The sequence below is a fragment of the Juglans regia genome, chromosome 5 (genome assembly GCF_001411555.2).
Source record: "Juglans regia cultivar Chandler chromosome 5, Walnut 2.0, whole genome shotgun sequence".
In the NCBI taxonomy this organism is placed as follows: Eukaryota; Viridiplantae; Streptophyta; class Magnoliopsida; order Fagales; family Juglandaceae; genus Juglans; species Juglans regia.
This window is the reverse complement of record NC_049905.1, coordinates 5,880,222-5,899,948: the sequence shown is the minus strand read 5'-3', so window position 1 is coordinate 5,899,948 and position 19,727 is coordinate 5,880,222. Positions and strand designations below refer to the sequence as shown.

At 36.2% G+C, this 19,727-nt stretch overlaps 2 protein-coding genes across 3 annotated transcripts; both read right to left on the bottom strand.

Annotated features, from left to right (window-relative positions):
• Positions 1-2,412: 2,412 nt before the first annotated feature.
• On the bottom strand, positions 2,413-4,799 carry LOC109002428 (EPIDERMAL PATTERNING FACTOR-like protein 6). 2 transcript variants are annotated; one of them, XM_018980180.2, is made up of 3 exons: positions 3,881-4,799; positions 3,695-3,741; positions 2,413-2,854 (listed from the first exon to the last, which is right to left on the bottom strand). In XM_018980180.2, exons 1-3 carry the CDS (start codon positions 4,005-4,007, stop codon positions 2,609-2,611), a joined length of 420 nt encoding a protein of 139 aa, XP_018835725.1. In that variant the 5' UTR covers positions 4,008-4,799; the 3' UTR covers positions 2,413-2,608. The 2 variants fall into 2 exon arrangements, with proteins under 2 accessions (XP_018835725.1, XP_018835726.1); XM_018980181.1 differs by lacking the exons at positions 3,695-3,741; positions 3,881-4,799 and adding an exon at positions 3,332-3,687.
• Positions 4,800-11,677: 6,878 nt separating this feature from the next.
• LOC118348412 lies at positions 11,678-13,422 on the bottom strand. The gene is made up of 2 exons (XM_035690022.1): positions 13,124-13,422; positions 11,678-12,734 (listed from the first exon to the last, which is right to left on the bottom strand). The coding sequence occupies exons 1-2, from the start codon at positions 13,420-13,422 to the stop codon at positions 11,678-11,680; spliced, it is 1,356 nt and encodes a 451-aa protein (XP_035545915.1).
• Positions 13,423-19,727: the final 6,305 nt, after the last annotated feature.

Below are 19,727 nucleotides of genomic sequence, written 5' to 3'. Positions count from 1 at the left end.
CGGGCCACGGCTCACTTCACCTTTTTCGGCTACCATTCAAATTAAAGATATGCTGCTAATTAATCTTTATTTTCGTGGACGAAATTCACTGGAAGTCCATATCAAAAACCTCCAATATACAAGAAAGAAAAATAAAATAAAATCAATGAGTTGCATGGTCCCCATGCACGAGTTTAAGTACGTGTAGTTTGAGGTGTAACAAGTCCGCCACTTCAGTCCGGTTTTATACATTTTTTTTTTTAAACCAAATCGATATATATATATATTGATTTTAAAAATTTAAGAATAAATATCAAATCGATTCACTACCGAAACCAAAATTTTTAATTTTTCTAGTTTCGGTCCAATTTTTCTGATTTTATAAATTATTCATGTTAGTAATAATATAATATTTACATAAACTATTAGTATATTTATATTATAATATAAATATATTATTTTATAATAATTAATTAACACATACCAGTAAAGCATTAAATTGAATTATAATCTTTTGTATGATTATATATGATCAAATGTGTACAAATATATTTACAAAAAGAATATATATATTATAACTTATTATGCTAATATATATATAAAATAAGTTTATATTAATAACTTAATATTAATGTTTATGTTTAAGATTAAAATTTATACGTGGCTGCACGAGTCTGTATCTGTTTCTGTCTCTTTCGTCCTCACGTGTGCCATTGAACAGGCAAATGCATGCGGTACGTACACGGGACTTGCTCCCCACCAAGAAATAATTATATGGTCCATGCACCTGATCCAAAATCAAAGGCATGAATTAATTCACCAAATTAACAATCACTATATATGTGGATATATAGATCGTGTTCATCACGCTCATGCATGATATGACGTGTCCTACGACCCACTAAATTATCAAATTATGGATAGAATAGCATCGAAAATGCTTCCACCTATTATCTTTTGATTTTTATTATATATAAACGATGAAGTCATGTAATTGTGGATAATTTGTTATATATTATAGATCAGGTGGAGAAAAAACTATGATTTCATATTTTACCGATCTCTTATATAAATTTTATTAATCTATTATAAAATCAGTACGTAGAACATATCATCCACATAATTTAAATAATAAGATTTAAATTTTAAAATTTATCTTCTAAATTAAATTATCATATCGTGTAAGCAATTTACTAGATGTCTTATGCTCTACACATCGATTTGAAAATAATTTTTTTTATAAATAATAAAATAATACTAGAAACAGTCATAGGGTGTACAAATTGCACACTCCATTTAAAAAAAATAGAATTCACGTTTAAAAAAATAATTTTTTTATGTAGATCTAAAATTTAAACACTCGAATAAAAAAATATTCAATATTTACGCATCCAAATATCATTTCATATTATAATAATAAATTGAATGCTAGCTTGACATGGCCTGCTTTTTCTTCAACTTGTTTGTCTGTTTCTTGAGAAAGCCATTTCACAATTATTGTGGTTCAAAAGCAAAACGCATGCCAAAGTTGCTTTTGTCTGGTTCCAATCAACTTACTTTCCAAAAGGAATTAAGGAGTTTCAATTATATCTGATCAAGCATCCCCATCAAATCAAACAATAATATTATATATAATTAATATGATTTTCTTTTTTAATTTTTTTTTGACAATGATAGAGCAAAGGTTTTGTCCCACAAATTTTAAATTCACGATAAAGTAGTTAAATTGGGACCTCATGATTTTAATAGCAGTGTTTCATCAAAGTTCAATCCCAAGTTTTAGTACGAGAAAATACGCATGTGGTCACTTATTTTTTTCATTTATTTATTTATTAATAATTGAAATATCTCTCTGGGCTCAAACAACTGGTAAATCTGGCCTAATATTTGTATACAAAAAAACCAGGTTGGGCCTTTTCTTTTCAAGCGAGGCCCAATAACATTAGACCAACTTGTTATTGATGTTGAGATTGTAGTTGGGTAGTTTAGCTTGTTTTGAGATGTTTATAGTCTAGCTCTTAAAAAGTGTGACCATCTTTTTTTCCTTTTGTACAAAGAAAAACAAAATCACATTAGAAATATTAAAACTCAACCAACAACATTAGAAATATACTCGCAACTAAGATGATCGAGACGACAAACCGTACACATACCACATATTGTACGATCTTTATAATTATAAAGAATATTTTCAAAAATAGTACATTTTCATCATAGCAAGACCTACTTCAGTAATGTGTTAGGTGTGTTAAAAAATAAATAGTAAATTTCGATTCCTTACACGCCACTGTCCCATTTCGGGTTTCCGTCATAGAGGGTGTCGAGGAGGTGCTAGTAGGCCAAGGGAGTAATGAGGAGGCAAATTGGACTTGGCGTTGAGGAACTTATGATTTATGGGCACAAATGTGACCAACACAAATTAACAATCCATGATACACACATTAAATCTCGTACTTGTGATCTTGATATAATATTGTTTACACAACTTTAGAAGTTATATATATATATATATATATATATATCCCTATTCTCAACAACATATATTCTCAAAATAGCTCATTACCAACACTGATTCCCATTGTAAGCATGCAATTAAGCAAGCAAACAAAAGAAAGCACACCATATCAATTCATGGCATGTACAACCTATTGCCACATTTGCACCTCCAAGCTTCGGGATAATACTCGGCAGTCACCGGTGTTCCGGGTGGCACCGGCACATGGACTGGTTTGCATGGCGTGCACTTGCCGCACTTCAACGTGCATCGCGGCGGTGATGATCCAGGCCCGCCCAAAAACCTCCTTGCCAAGCTCGTTGATGTCCTCCAGGCTAGTAACACCATGCTCTCTTCCTCTGTTCTCTCCCTATCGGATTCCTGTTAAATACATAATTAGAGTTAAAGTAATTATAATTAATGCCTATCCTGTTGGTGTGCACACACAAGAACACATTCACGAGAATACCTGTCTCATTAATTTTAGAAAGGAAAAAGACACGGATTCCGTTTAAAGTGCATGAGAACAGAGCAGCAGACGCAAGTTTACCAAAAGAGGACAGAGTGTCGTCTTGATAAATGCTAACTTGCGCAGTTGGTAATAATGTACACTCCACCAATTCCATTTTATTTTATTTTACCCTATTCTTCCTTAAAAAATATATATATATTTTTAATAATGTACTGAACATAGAATTTGAACATCCTAACCATTTCAATGAGACTTTTTACAAAAAGCTTTCCTTAAATGGACGTCCGATTTGTACGACACGTTTGTGACCTTTAGATTAACCGAGCCTAATGGGACAATGACTTCTCTCTGGACTGGGTCGCGGTGAATTAAAGGACCACTCCTACCTCTGAGAGCAACTGAACCATGGTGGACGATTCCAAGGAGAAGCCGGCCCAGACTGCAGCGGTTTTAGCCTCTCGCAGGCCTTAGATCTGCTCCTATTTTGGCGCATGCTAGACATGTCAAACTTGTTTGAATAGGGTTGTGAGAGTGAGTGAGTAAAGAGAATAAGAATCGTACTACTGACTCTGTTTTTTCTTTTCCTTTGTTGGAATAAACAAACAAAAGATGCGTACATTGTCAATTCCAGCTTTATACAAGACCATGCTACTTTGACAGGACATACAAACATTAATGGTAATTCATGAACCATGTTCTTCAATCTAAGAAGCAGAGGTGTTAGTACAAGATCATGTAATGAACCGCACCTGAAGAAGTATTTGATCAGCCTTAGCAGACATGGGACACGTGCTAGCTGTGTGTGAAAATGAGAATATAAGTTCAATATATAATCAAATCAGATTCATCAGAATAATTTAAGAGGTGGGGGTTCATGAAAAGCAGAGAATTAAAGAAGATGAAACCAAAAGAGAAAATGATGGATTTCTGCATACCTTCACATGTAGGTTTGGAGCCGATACTGCTGAACAGTGCGCAAAATGAGAAGAAGAAGATGGAGATACAGTAGAAAATAGGGGGTTTGTTTCTGGGCCTCGGTCGACTACTTCTCTTCCACTCCATAACAAGAAGACAGAACTGATCAGGAAACCCTATAAGAAGAAGAAGAAGAAGAAGAAGAAGAAGAAGTTGATCAGGTTTATGATATGCGCGTCTGCCTGGTTTTGATTCTCTTTGATCGATGTTGGACTTTAGAATACAAGCTACAGACTAAAAATCATCTTGGACTTTGGATTTCCCACGTTCCATGCAACTCGTCATCCCGAGCCGACAACTAAAATCACAGTCCTTAATATGTCTTAAATCCCAGCACCCAACCAATATTTCCAACTCCTCTATCTCTCTCTCTAGATCTCTGTGTACTTTTTGGGATAAGCGAATGGGGAGTGGTTGTGGTGGAGGTGGAAAAAGTGGTGATGGCACGGCTAGTTCAGATAAGTTTGGCAGGGAAAGTGTTTATTGAGAGAGAGAGAGAGAGAGAAGCAAGGAAAAAAAAATAGTGAATCTATGAGGATCCTCGTTACTTCAGCTTTACCATATTTAGGTACTGGATTCTGTTGCAGGCTTTCTTCTCTGCTTTTCAGCTATTCCCAAACCCAGAAATACAACGCCCAAGTCCTGCTCTACCTCTGCCAGCCACACCTTGCACCTCACCCACTTGAGTCAGTACTTCCCTCTCCGGCCTCGTCTTTTTTTATTAACTATTTCTTCCTTTGTTCTTCACTTTCTCTGCTTCAATTTTCACGTCTTCTAACAGATTATATGTGTTTTATTTTCATTAGTGTTATATTTAGCAACCCAATTTTGACAGTTAAGATAAACTCAACATGAATGTAATGATCAGAGGCTAAGGCAGCAGAAATTATATAATCTTGGAAGGCCATTTTTTTTTTTTTTTTGGAGGAAAATGGGTGAAAAAAACTCAATAATCATTTGTTTTTTTATCTTCCTAGATCAGAGTTTTCCCCTATTGCTCCGCACCTAGATGTATTGGTATTCTAGTTGATATATTAATGGAGTAGAAAGTGAAAGGATCACTTTTTTTTTTTTTTTTTTTTTTAAAGGGACGTAGAACGGTAGAAGTGCACAAATTATTAAACCCTCTGTTAAAATTATTTAATCACAAAAATTAATACAATTTTTACAAACATTAAAACAAAACACAAAAATCAATACAATTTCTACCAACTTCAAAACAAAAATAATATTAAAAAAATAAAATTTTATTCAATTTTTTCTCTCTCATTTTCTAAAATTTAATAAAATATCTCTATTCAAACTATTTCACTAATATTTACAAAATTATGAGTATGCAAACATATTGTAAATCACAGATGATCTAAATTTTGACTCACTCTAAGATCTAAATTTTGGTCATAAACTCTAGGTTACGTTTGAATAGTGAGATGATTTATAAATAATAGTAAAAAATAATAAAAAAGTATTGATAAAATGTGAATACTAATCAAAAGTAATGAAAAATAATAATAAAATATTAAATAGTAGTAGAGTAATTTCATATCACTTTACTACCCAAACAGAAACTCTTCAAATTAATACCATGATTATAATTATATATGTAAATCTCTATGTTAAGAATTTAAATGAATGTCATGATAACTCTTGATTGTCTCCATTGGATTTTTGGGAAAGAAAAAAAGTATGCATACGGCCAGAATCTGCACCATCGTACATTGCATGTGTTGTGGTCATCGTGATCATTAGGAGAGATAGAAGAAACGCATAAAGTTCAAATCGAAGTACTGTAAAGTGAGAAGCATCCCAATTACCTCCGCCCACTGTGGGCTAGCTGTGACACAAAAACGACGGAACATTTCAGTGATTCCTCCGCCATTGGCGGCATCATATCCTCCTTGGATTCCAGAGGCCAAAGGGTGTGGACAAATATTCCAAACACAAACCGTGGAAGAAAATAGTACTCAATGTTCTGATCATCAGGGTTTGACATGTTTTACTGTTACTGCACAAACACATGACTGACTGAAGATTACACCCTGTTTTTCCACACTAGCTAGTTTTCCATTTGTTCCTACAGACAGTAGAAATCCCCCTCCCACCATTTTATTCTCTAACTAATTAGCATGTCTTTGTCCTCATTGTTGGAGACTCTGGGGTACGTGCCCTTCATAACAATTGGATTTTGTTGTTGAAGACAACGATCGTGCCTTTCACTTGCTTGCTTGATGATCCTCTTCAATATCACAATCTTGTAGCAAAACTCAAGCCAGATCATATTGGAATCGTTGATCATTTAATCATGTTCTAGTTAAATTACCATCTCAAAAGTAAGTGGGTACTGAATTATGTAATTGAAATTTGCATAAAATATGAGTTAGGGATTCAAATTCAAGATAACTATTGTGATATCATATTGTAAGTATATATGAGTTATTCTAATTGCATGCAAATAGAAAAATATGATATCATATCATATTGTAAGAAAATTTTAAAATTATTTTTTTATAAATCAAATCATATCATGTCAGCAGCGTAGATATATATCATCCTCCCTAATAGACCCCAGCATTATCTGTTGGTGCAATGAATGAGTCTGTGGGAGCTGGCTAAGCAGCGTGCATATATATATATATATATATATCCTCCTCCCCTAACTTTCAAAAATAATTTTTGGAAAAAAAAAAGTAAATTTATCAACAAGGAGGCAAATACAACAATCTAAACCAGTGTAAGTGGGACAAGGATCCTACTTCTTGTATGTGACCAAAGAAAACCCCATTTATGTGTGACATTGAAATCTGAACAATAATAATAATCTTGGATTGGGACATGTTTGGAAGATGGGATTCTTGTGCTAAGATCTTAGAAAACAGGACAATTAAAAAAGCCATCACAGTGCACGTTTAACTTTCTTGCGCTTTGTGCTCAACACAAATGGATGAATGAATTGTTGCAAGCGTGCAGCATTTGCCGATATTCGGAGAAAATGAAGTCTCATGTACAACTTGTTCTCATCTTGGAGGCCTCTAATGCCTTTTTCTTTCCATTTCTATCAACAGCAAGGGGGGTGCCCTTGTCTCCCATATATGGTTAAGTTCCCTAAAACCTTGTGTGTTTGGGACATCAAAATTGACCGTTGCCCCCACCAAAAGCTTTGGGGTGGACAGAGGTTATGGGAAATGTGAGGCTGACATCTGTGAGTTACTGTCCTCCCTGACGGGCCTCTTCTCTCAATTATTCAACTTTGCATAAAGCTGTCAGTCTTGTATGTTTTTCTGGTTTTGAGAGATGGGACATGTGTTGAATTTTATCTAAAATAGTTCAGTAACAAAGTTGGAAATTTGGAAAATTTTTGCAGGCCATGGTAATGGGATATCTTTGAGGAAAGAAGAATCTAAATCACAAGGGTGCAAAATGCTTGCACTATTAGAGCAGATGAACTTAATTCTAACATAATCCAAGACCAGCAAGTAACAAACAAGGCAGATGATGATCTGTGGGCACAGGGCTTATGGTGTATTGTCATGTTTCTTGGTGGCAGCATGGTTTGCAAAAGATGTCTATATGCTATAGCTATGTGGAATTGAATCATACTAGTAGATAGTGGGGAAACTTCTCTGTGTAGCTGTGTAGAACTTCTCTGTGTTAATGCCTAGTGAATAGGGGTTCCCCTCTCTCCACTCTCTCTCTCTTTTTATTTGATTTTGATAACTCTATTCATCTTATATCTTGTTATGTTCAGATAAACAATGATTTGTATAAATCTTAAATATATAAGCTATCGCAATCTTTTTGTAAAAAAATAGATTCTACCATGAAAAAGTATAAAAGAACCTTTTCATTTTTTTAGTGAAATTCATTTTTTACAAAAGATTTGTGTGAGACTTATCTATTTAAAACTTGTACTTAAAATTACCATTTTCAAATATATCTATTAACATAACACATCTGCAATCTCTTTACAAAAAAGTAGATTATACCATGAAAAAGTGTAAAAAAAATATTTTCTTTTTCAGTGAAATTCATTTTTTTACATAAGATTTATACTAGACTTATCTATTTAGAACTTGTATTTAAAATTACTATTTTAAGATAGGTCTATTAACCTAACACATTTTGAGTGACTATCTATTTAAGCGGTAGATACATAATTATTTTTTAAAATATGTCAGATCAACAATCAGGACGGAAAATAATAACTAGGAAAAAATAAGATTGTTCTATTATTTTGGCAGTTGGCTATTTTATTCATGCCCATCCGTCAAAATTCAATGTCTAGCCACTTCAGTTTCAAGTCACGTGTTGGTCGCTTCTCCTTGGATGCTCTTCACCCAATAGTGGTTTTGGTCTCATTTGGAGGAATTGCAGTCGTAATCCCAAGAGCATCAATGACTTGAAATTAACATTTTTTTCCCCTCTTTTCTTTAGGTCACGTGCTTCCTCGATCTTTTAGTACGTGGATCTGATCAAACTCATGAAAGGTTAGGGTCCACGAGTGAAAGCCCAGACGTTGTTGCACAATCCTCTTTTCTTTGTGGATCATTTTAGCAAGTATACTTGACTTTTTCTAATCCAAAAAAAAAAATCAGATGTCTATCAAGTTTTTTGTTCTTTTCAAAAACTTGTTGAACGGACATTCAATTGCAAAATAAAATTCGTTGAAATAGATTAGGGCGGTGAATATCGCTCTCTTCACAATTTTTTTTAAAAATATTGGTATTCAACATTGTGTAACTTGCCCTCACACCTTGGAGCAAAATAGCTTCGTTGAAAGAAAACATTGTCAGTTTATCAAAACAGGTTTTTCTCTTCTCTCCCATAGCTCAGTCTCACATGATTTTTGGAATGATGATTTTTTGATTTCTACTTATCTCATTAATTGGCTACCAACTACACCCTTTGGTATGTCATCTTTTGAAAAACTTTACAGTAAACCACCGAATTTATCTCATTTAAGGGCCTTTGGGTGTGCATGCTTCCCTTATCTACATCCTTTTAATTCTCATAAACTAGACTTCTGATCCAAACTTTGCATTTTTCTGGGCTACAGTAATATGCATAGAGGCTTTAAGTGCTTGGACCCTTCAACAGAAAAAATTTTCTTATCTTGGCATGTCATCTTCGATGAAGCATTTTTTCCCTTTAAAGCCCACCTTCTCTATAAACCTCCTAACAGCCCAAACCCACCATATTTCACCCACTTACCTTTTCCTCTTCCTTTAAACGATGTCATCCCTGCTCTCTCTACCATACATAACACGCCAACTTCTCTCCTCACTCAAACACGTGCACTATCTTCTTCTTCAACACCTCTCACATTACTTAAGTATGACTATTGTATTATCTTGACCTCTTATATAAAGGTTGGCATGGGTGGCCAAGACAATCTAAAATATAATTCTAATGAGTTTAAATTATTTTTATATTTATAAATTTAAATTTATAATTTAAATATATTTTTTTGGACCAAAAAATATTTTTTTAAACCCAATGTGTTGATTTAGGCGGGGGGTGGGGCGGATGAGATTTTTTCCTCGCCCTCGGCACCAGGGTAGAGGGCGGGGGAAAAAACCCCTCCTCCATATGGTTCGGGGCTGGGTGTGAGGAAGGGTCCCCCCTGCCCCGCACCATGTGGGTAGCAGCCCTATCCCAAATAAAAAGATTATTGACGAATATAAGGGATACCCCATTTTTCCATGCGGACAAGCCCACAAAATCTCTCTGGACCAAAAATATCTCCTAAAAAATCCATAACCCAACCATTAACCCCTTCTCTAGCCAGAAAATCAGCAACCATATTAGTCTTTCTAAAAATATGACACACTCGAGCGTTGAGAGAAGTAATGAGGCCATAGCTTCTTCCCAAAAATCCCACAAATACTAGTAATTACAAGTCTCTGACATAAACCACCCCACCATTATATTCAAATCATATTTCACTAAAACATTCCTCAAGCCAAGTTGATGACACAACATCCCTCTAGAAAAGCATGACACTCTATCCATAAGAATGTGCAAAACCCGCCACAACATTTCTATTTTCATCCCAAATGAAAGCTCCTCCACTTGACACACCCGGATTCCCACAGGAACCACCATCAATGTTCAATTTACACAGACCAGCAGCAGGTCGTGACCACGCAACAACCTCAGTAGCTTAGAAACGACCGGCACAATGGAAAAATTTAATTCTCTTAGAATCCCTCTTTCTCTTGAACCCAACTTCTTAAATGACCTCATTGTATTAAAAATTTGTACAATAAAATTTTTAACCAAGTGAACTATGCCCCTCCAATCATACCACACATCTTCCATCCGAGTTGCACATCGCGCTCACCAAAGTGCCAAGGAAATAATAATGGGAAGCACACCACGAAGCCAGCCAACTTGAGAAGAGGAAAATGCACACAACCACCAATAATTCATAATCTCTTTCCAACATCGAACTTGGGATAACTGCACCCCCAACATTCCTTCAAAATAATCCCATACTTTCCTCACCCCTACCCCATCACACAAAACATGATCTAAGGTCTCTATTTGAGAAACATCACAACAATTACACTTTGAGGCCATTTGAACACCAACCTGTCGAACCCCCTCATCAATAGGAATTACAAGACGATGAGCTCACCAACACAAGAAAGACATTTTCTTTGGTACCTATTTTTGCCAAAGCCACTTCCTCCTCTTTCTGTCCATGCTAGAACCCCAAAGAAAACTCGAAAAAATCAAGTTGATACCTTTGATGATCCCTTTCGACAAATTCATCACTGAAAACAAATGAATTGGCATGCTATTTAAAACATATTTTATAAGAACTATTTTTCCCCCAAAAGATAATAGCCTACTCTTCCAACCTATAAGTTTGTTTTTGTATTTTGGCCAGCAATGGATCAAACATGTGTAATGTAACTCTTCCCACTAGTAAAGGCACCCCCAAATACGTACAAGGCCACGTTCACTCTTCAAAACCCATTAGCCTCTTCACCTCAAGCTTCCTAGCATACAGAAAATTAGTAGAGAAAAAAATAGAAGATTTATGCGCACTCACAAGCTATCCTGACATTCCTTCATAAGACCAAATTATACTCATGAGATTTCAAATGGACTCCTTCCAACTATTAGAAAAAAATCAGAAGATTATCTACATATAAAAGGTGGCTAATCAAAGTACCTCCTCTTGGATTGAAAGCTTTAATACTGCCTTATTGAAATTTTTTTAAGCATCCGAGATAAAACCTCCTCCGTTAGAATAAATAGATATGACGACAAAAGATCTCCCTGACGAAGACCACATGAAGGATGGAAAAAACCTTTCAAACTCCCATTTAACATAACCGAATAAACCAGAGAAGAAATCGAATTATAAATAATATTTCTCCATTCATTCGAAAATCTCAATCTCCTCAAAACCTCCATAAAAAATCTCCAATTTACCTGATCATAAGTTTTAGCCATATCAATTTTGATCATGACATCCCCTCTCTCGACTTCCGATTTAGCCCATGTACCAACTCTTGAGCAAGCGCAATATTATAAAAAATGCTACGACCACAGATAAAAGCCGCTTGCTCCAAAGATATAAATTTTTCCAAGATTAGTGCCAAACGGAAAACTATTACCTTTGCCATAATTTTATAAACCACCGAATACAAACTAAGAGGCTGAAACTGTGCAAAACCATCTGGCACATCTACCCTTGGAATCATGACAATATTCGTTGCACCAAAAAACGTCGACAGTGGTTTACCTTAAAAAAACTCTCTCGCCATGGCCAACAAATCATGATTCACAATCTCCCAAGCATTCATGAAAAAACTGGCCATATAACCATTTGGGTCCGGACTACTATCATGTGGTATGGACCACAACGCCGCCCGTACTTCCTCCAGCGATGGTGGCGCACAAAGGAGGCTATTTTCTTGCTTTGAAATCAACGGCTTGAGCAAATCTAAAGCATCCTCATCAAAATCCACACTAGATGTGGTCAACAGCTCCCTGAAGAAATTAACAGCTCTAGCATATACATCATCCACTGATTCCAAAGCTTGCCCATTAGGAATATTGATCCGATCAACGACCTTATTCTTCTTCTTAACTCGCAAAGTGGCCATGTTAGAGTCACCTTTTGAAAGCCACTTGATACGCGACTTTTGACACCCTAGAATTTCCTCTCTTTGAAGCCACTGCAAATGGTCTTGCTTGCATAACAAAAGAGCAGCCTCCCTTTCCTCTAAGTAATCTACATTCACCTCTTGTTCAAGCTCCAATAAACACTTCTCAATCTCCTTAATCCTCACTTCAACTCTACCAAAAACCTCCACATTCCATTTCTGTAAAGCTTTTTTTAGTAACTTAACCTTTTTACTCACTTGCACCATAGGACAACCCTTGACCGATTGGCTCCAACATTCCTTCACCACTAGTAGAAAATACTCGTGTGAACCCCACATCCTTTGAAAACAGAAAGGCCTAGCACCACATATCCTCTCACGCAACAACGATACAAGCATCGGGCAAAGATCCGATGTAGTCCTCGAAAGGTATTCAACACGGCCACCCTCAAATAAATTCATGAGCTCCACATTCACCAAAACCCTGTCCAGCCTCGCCCAAACCCGACGACTTCCTAGTCTGCCATTACACCATGACAAACGCTGTCCAGCCCATGGCAAATCAATCAGACCATATTCTTGAATAGCCGAATTAAACTCTACTTTAGCAAGAGATGCCCTGAAAATGCCACTCACTTTCTCATCATCACTCCGAATAATGTTAAAATCGCCCCAACAAACCAAGGTCAACTTCCTGCATCTATATTGCTCAAATAAGACCAAAGTTCAATCTGTTTTCTTTGGAAACAGCTAGCATACACAAATGATGCTAAAACCCGTGCGTCGTCCCGGTAAAGCCAACCAGTTAATGCTTGATCTGAGGTCGACACCAAATCAAAAACCAAACATTCCTCCCAAAACAACCAAATCTTACCTCCAACCTCCGCATTATTATAGAAATTTGGCAAGTTCATCCACCTTACCCACCGCTTACATTTATTTGCAATAAGAAAATGTTCAAGAACAGCTACAACCGAAAGAAGATCTTTATTCAAAATGCCCCGAAGTCTACTTTTTGACGAAAGAATCCCCCTAATATTCCATGTAAGTATGTTTAACATAATTTTAATTTTTTTTTGGGACCGAGTCATCCTCTTCAGGATCACTACAGATTTTTTCTCATTCATACCGCAAAGACAATTCAACTGGATATTTAATTCCAAATCAGACTCAAAACATTTTGCTGCAAATTCGTCTACATCCTCTTCCGGCTTTCCATCTGACATCGACCTGCAAGAGGAAAACTCTGCTGCATCTATACCAACACCTTTACTCAGCCATCTATCAGCCATGTGAAAAAGCTCAAATTTTAAAGTCTCATAAATAGCCTTTAGGGAACTTTTGGGTGAAATACCTTCTTCCGAAAATTCATCCATAGCCATGCCCCGTTGATCAAGAAATTCACCACCAGCCACAAACTCTGTTTGATCAAACCAACTGCCCAACCCATGAGATGAGTCACCCAGCTCTGCTAAAAACTCCTATCCCTTCCCACTACTGCTTTCCACTCTATTCGCCAAAACCACCTGCTGAACATAGGAGTTTGCACAACCCTTCTCCTGCACTATATCAAACTAACTATGATTCATAACATCCCCATTTTCAGCCACAAACAACACTTCCTTATTAATAGTCTCTAATTTATGCTCCCGATTTTGGATCTCAGCCAAAATTATATCCCTTTGCAAAGACTTATCCACCTCTTGATTCTTCATCAATTCATGAGATTTCTCAGCCGTATCTTTCACATCATCCACCTTCCACACCTGCTTTGGAACCTCTTTCTTCCCCTCATCAATCTTCTCCACCCTTGAACCTGCATTCACATTATGATTCCTTTTACCACACTGCTGCTCCATATGACCCTGTTTACGACAAAACATATAGAAAGGAGGAATTGTCTCATAGATAATCTTCTGAAAATGTCTCAACTCCAATCCCGGGGTGCCAAGCCAAAACGAATGTCTCAATGGTTTTGAGATGTCCATCTCCACACATATACGCGTTGCCTCCGGTCTTGTTACACACATCGTTGCATTATCACGCTTAAGAAACTGCCCAAAACCCCCACCTATACTCTTCAATATAGAGGCATGAAAATAATTCAGAGGTGACACAGGTAAAGAAATCCAAACATGCACCATAAGTGACTCTTCTTCTTCATTGAATTTAGGGGTCCAATGAAATACTCTATACGACACACGTTCCCTCTAGCCATAACACTGATCAACACGACCCTTGGGCTATTAAGTTGACCCACAATCGACATGGTACGCAACCTCCAATGATTCTTAATAAAACCTCGCACATGATCCAAGGAGGGTCTGCGCATTGAAAATTTCAAAACAACTGAGAACTGAAAAGGTTCAGGCGCCTGCTCGATCTCTGCCTTTGAGAATAGCAAAAAAAATTTCTCCATTACTAAATCTCGGTCCTCGCAATGGAAGATCTACCTCAGGTAAATGTTGCAGCATATTCACTACAATATCTGAAAAAATACGTCCATTCGAAGCACCAGATGACTGTCCCATGTGAGTTAGTGGCTTTTGCTAATCCAAACTCTAATCCGTAGAGGCCAATCCTGTCGTCTGACCTAGCGAGGTGATATTGAGAGCCATGGAAAAAAACCTAGCGTCGCCCTAATCCCGAGAGAGAATTTGAAAAATAATAACGATTCCAATGCATAAAAATATAACTAAAAAATAATAATAATATGAAAATAATCCGAATTAATATTCCATGACTAAAGCCAATAAAATAACGGTGATGTAAGACTTTGAGGAAAGGGAATCCCTCCCACATGTGACATGTGATCATACGAAAACTACTACATGACATCAATTGATATGTGTTAAACAATGGATGAAAAGATTTAAATAAGGGAAATGCTAGTCACCCCGCTCTTAAGTCCCATTCTTGTATCCCGCTTGACGTGGCCTACACGTTTGCAAACAAAACAATTATTTTAAAACACAAGGAAAGCAACAGAACAATATCCTCCCTCGCGATCTCTGCTTCTCCCTCGCCCATCTACCCCGTTCAGCGCAGCCATCTCACCCATTGACATCGTTCCCTCCCTCCATCTTCGACCTCCAGACCACAATTTTTTCCTTTTGTTTTTTTTTCCTCCCCCAGACCCATTTCGCCGTCCCCAGCCCCACCAGTTTGTGGTCCCCTCACGGCCATCTTTCCGACGGATCCAAGGTCTGTTTTTTTTCTTTCTCAGTTAGTTTCCCCTGCAATTGATGTCTGAACGTTTTTTTTTTTTTTTTTGTGGTTTGTCTGGATTTTTTTTCTTTTGAGCTATGTTGGAGTAGTGTTGTTATGATCTTTATTTATTGTACTAAGGAAGGGAAATAAAATGGAAAGATGGAGAAATTTGTGAAACAAGAGATTACAGTTGACATGTTTGTGAAAATGCTTGTGAAAACCAAAAATGGAAATGGAATGGAAAATGGGCGAGGGAGAAGCAGAGATCGCACGAGAGGATATTGTTCGGTTGCTTTCCGTGTGTTTTAAAATAATTGTTTTGTTTGCAAACGTGTAGGCCACGTCAAGCGTAGGGGTGATACCCGCCCCTAACGGGGCAAGGCCACCCCTCCCCCGCCCCCCGCCCCCGCATAGGAATTTTTCCCCTTACCCCACCCCCGCATCCCCCTATTGGTCCTTCGGCCCAGTACAGTTTTCTGGGCCCTAAATGGCCTAGAATCGGTTTTTGGGCCACTTTGGTCCCATAATCCGTTTTTGGGTCCCTTTGAGCCCATAATTTAACTTAAAAAATATATAGATTTAAAAACTGAATATATATATATATATATATATATATAATGATAGATTGAACTATTAAGTAGATATTAAGTTTCAACTATTAACTAATTAAATAATAATCATCACTAAGGCACTAAGCTAAAATAAGTAGTTTACAATTATACAAACTAAGAGAACTAATAAACTATTACACTATTACAAACTCCTCTAAAAAAAGATAAATATTACAGATTGTACAATTAACTATTGTAGCAATATTACAATTAATTGTAAATTAACAAAATCATAATTTTTCAATTTGATTTTGGGGTGGAGCCGTAGCGGTGAGTTCACTGAGTGGTGAGTTGAGTTGATTGCTGTGAAAGTGAAAATCAAGATCATAAAAGTTAATAAGTTATAAAACCTAAAATATTAATAAGTTAAAAATAAAACAAATTAAAATTAAAAAGTTATAAAGATAAAATAAAATTTTAAATGCAAAAAATAATTAAGGGAGAAATTGTGCAAACCATGGCAATGGTGGGTCCAATACAAAGTCATAATGCATCAGAGGTAGCCGTAAACGCCGTCTCATGTATCACTATAAGTATTAAATTTGAAATTAAATTAATGAATATCAATTAAATGAAAATAAATAAATTAAAATAAAAAATTAAAATAAATACCAGATCCAGGCTGATTATCACACTCCTCCTCGACGTCGGCCTCCTCATACTCAAGAACATTTAGAACATGAATTGGAGTTCTCTTGATCCAATTCTGCGTGCAAATCAAAGTCTCCACACTGACAGGAGCTAATGAACTCCGAAATAAATCTAATACACACCTTCCGGTGCTAAAGGCCGACTCTGAGGTTACGATGCTAACAGAGATGGCCAAAGGTGTGCGGGCTGTCTCTCCAAGGATGGGATAGTTTACGGCATTCACCTTCCACCAACTTAATATATCGAAATCTCGTGAAAATGGTAGAATCTCTGCTGCTAAGTATCTGTCTATCTCTGACTAAGCCTCTACAAAACTCCGGAGGAAGGGGGTCTGCTCATACCTCTCACCCCACTCGAATCTACATCTTTTCCCAACCTCGACTTCAGGAAACTGTGAGCTCAAGCAAACAAGAAATCTGAAATTATAGAAAACATAGCAACATGCCAAACAATTAACATCCTGATGATCTTTAATTTCGGACACGATAAAAAAAATAAAAAATATCATGATTGAATGGATCAGAACTACTATGAAATCACGATAAAAAAAATAAAAAATATTGAGTACTTTGGTTATATGTGTAGTAAAGTATATTAACAATATAGTTTCTTAGACTTGTAAGACTATAAGCATAGCAACTATATAATGAACATAAAAAAAAATAGAATAAAAAAATATATCACTTGACATTCATATGTATATATATATATATTTCATCTTAATTAATTATATTGTATTTCGAAATACCCTAGTGCATTCTATTTTTTTTAGACACAAATAATATCATGATTCAGTAATTCACACACATTACATAATGCAAACAAAAAACAAAAACAAAAACAAACGGAAGGGACTCACGGGAGTCATTCAAAGTTCAAACCACATGCACAATCTAAGCCCCTAAATTAATTTTTTAAACTCCTAGTGCATAGAAATTTTTTTCTTTCAAAACCCTAAATTAATTTAGGGTTTTTAGCCTTTGAAACCCCTAAATTAATTTAGGGTATTTTGAACCCCTAAATTAATTTAAGATTTTTAATTTTTGAAACCCCTAAATTAATTTAAGGTTTCGGATTGGAGCCCTAAATTAATTTAGGGTTCCAATCTGAATTAATTAGACACAAATAATATCATGATTCAGCGATTCACACACATTACATAATGCAAACAAAAACAAAAACAAACGGACGAGACTCACGAGAGTCATTCAAAGTTCAAACCACATGCACAATCTAAGCCCATAAATTAATTTTTTAAACCCCTAGTGCATAACAATTTTTTTCTTTCAAACTCCTAAATTAATTTAGGGTTTTTAATCTTTGAAACCCCTAAATTAATTGAAACCCTAAATTGATTTAGATTATTTCGAAACCCTAAATTAAATTAAAATTTTTAATCTTTGAAACCCCTAAATTAATTTAGGGTATTTTGAAACCCTAAATTAATTTAGGATTTTTAATCTTTGAAACCCCTAAATTAATTTATCCAATCAAAATTAATTAGACACAAATAATATCATGATTCAGTGATTCACACACATTACATAATGCAAAAAAAACAAAACAAAAACAAACGGAAGGGACTCACGGGAGTCATTCAAAGTTCAAACCACATGCACAATCTAAGCCCCTAAATTAATTTTTTAAACCCCTAGTGCATAGCAATTCTTTTCTTTCAAACCCCTAAATTAATTTAGGGTTTTTAATCTTTGAAACTCCTAAATTAATTTAGGGTATTTTAGTGTTCCAATCCGAATTAATTAGATACAAATAATATCATGATTCAGCGATTCACACACATTACATAATGCAAACAAAAACAAAAACAAAAGGACGAGACTCACGAGAGTCATTCAAAGTTCAAACCACATGCACAATCTAGGCCCCTAAATTAATTTTTTAAACCCCTAGTGCATAGCAATTTTTTTCTTGCAAACCCCTAAATTAATTTAGGGTTTTTAATCTTTGAAACTCCTAAATTAATTAATTGAAACCCTAAATTAATTTAGGGTTTCGGATTGGAGTCCTAAATTAATTTAGGGTTCAAATCCGAATTACTTAGACACAAATAATATCATGATTCAGTGATTCACACACATTACATAATGCAAACAAAAGCAAATGGACGGGATTCACGGGAATCATTCAAAGTTCAAACTACATGTACAATCTAAAGTCCACAGCACACAATTCACAAAATCTCATCCTCCATCTTGGATAAACCCCATCCTTCATCCAATCTCCATTAAATATATAAATAAAAAAAATTAAATTTTGAATTTAGGGTTTCTTACCTTCGGACCTTCGGTGACGGAGATGAAAATAGAGGGACCGGGTGCGAGTCGTGCGACGACGACGATGACGGGAACGACGATGCAGAGAAAGGGATCGGGTGCGGGAACTCAGAGAGAGGGAGAGACTGAGAGCGAGGGAGAAGTGAGCGTCGGGCGAGGGTCCAGGGAGATGAAGGTTCGGGAATCGGGAGAGGGGGCCGAGGGGTGAGTTTTGATATAAACCCATCGTTTCATGCCTGGTTTTTTTTTTTATATATATAAATATATATATATATATATATATAAATCCATGTGGAGTATATATGGGGCGAGGGTCACCCCCATCTCGCCCCGCCGCACGGAGGCTGGGCAAAAGCGGGGTGGGGCCCTGCTGCCCACTCCTAGTTGAGCGGGATATAAGAACGGGACTTAAGAGCAGGGTGACTAGCATTTTTCTTTAAATAAATATGACTTTTCAAGAAATGGCTAAAATTATTTTGATAAATTCAGAGATTTTTTCAACAATTTATAATTTTGGTAATTTACGTGAGCATTTGTTATTTATAACACCTAGAAATAATTCGGAAATCAGTTTTCGAACTTCGGGTTCAGATTCAGAGCTCCCATCTCTCTCTATCTCTCTCTCTCTCTCTCTCAAAAAAGAAAGTTGATCAGAGGAGATTCAGAATGGTGGAAAAATAGTATATTTTCAGCCTCACGTTTTCACACACCAAGTCCCGAAGTCCCAAGTCCCCCCACCTAGAAAACACAAGAAGTACTGTCTCCACTCTGTCGCTCTCTTCGCTCAGAGGGGGAGAGAGAGCAAGTGTTTCAAACACAAAATGCCAACTTGGGTTTAGCACTTAAAAAACGACTACACTTTGAGCCAAGTCCCAAATCCCAATCCCAAACTTTCAATACTTTGGCGTTGAAGGATGCACG

Excerpts from the sequence above, each read along its gene's own strand:
- LOC109002428 (XM_018980180.2), bottom strand. The coding sequence starts at position 4,007 with ATGGAGTGGAAGAGAAGTAGTCGACCGAGGCCCAGAAACAAACCCCCT. Across the intron at positions 3,742-3,880 it reads CTCCAAACCTACATGTGAAG|CTAGCACGTGTCCCATGTCT; the intron begins GTATGCAGAAAT and ends TTTCACACACAG. Across the intron at positions 2,855-3,694 it reads CTGATCAAATACTTCTTCAG|GAATCCGATAGGGAGAGAAC; the intron begins GTGCGGTTCATT and ends TGTATTTAACAG.
- LOC118348412 (XM_035690022.1), bottom strand. The coding sequence starts at position 13,422 with ATGGCTATGGATGAATTTTCGGAAGAAGGTATTTCACCCAAAAGTTCC. Across the intron at positions 12,735-13,123 it reads ATCCTGAAGAGGATGACTCG|GAAGTTGACCTTGGTTTGTT; the intron begins GTCCCAAAAAAA and ends ATATAGATGCAG.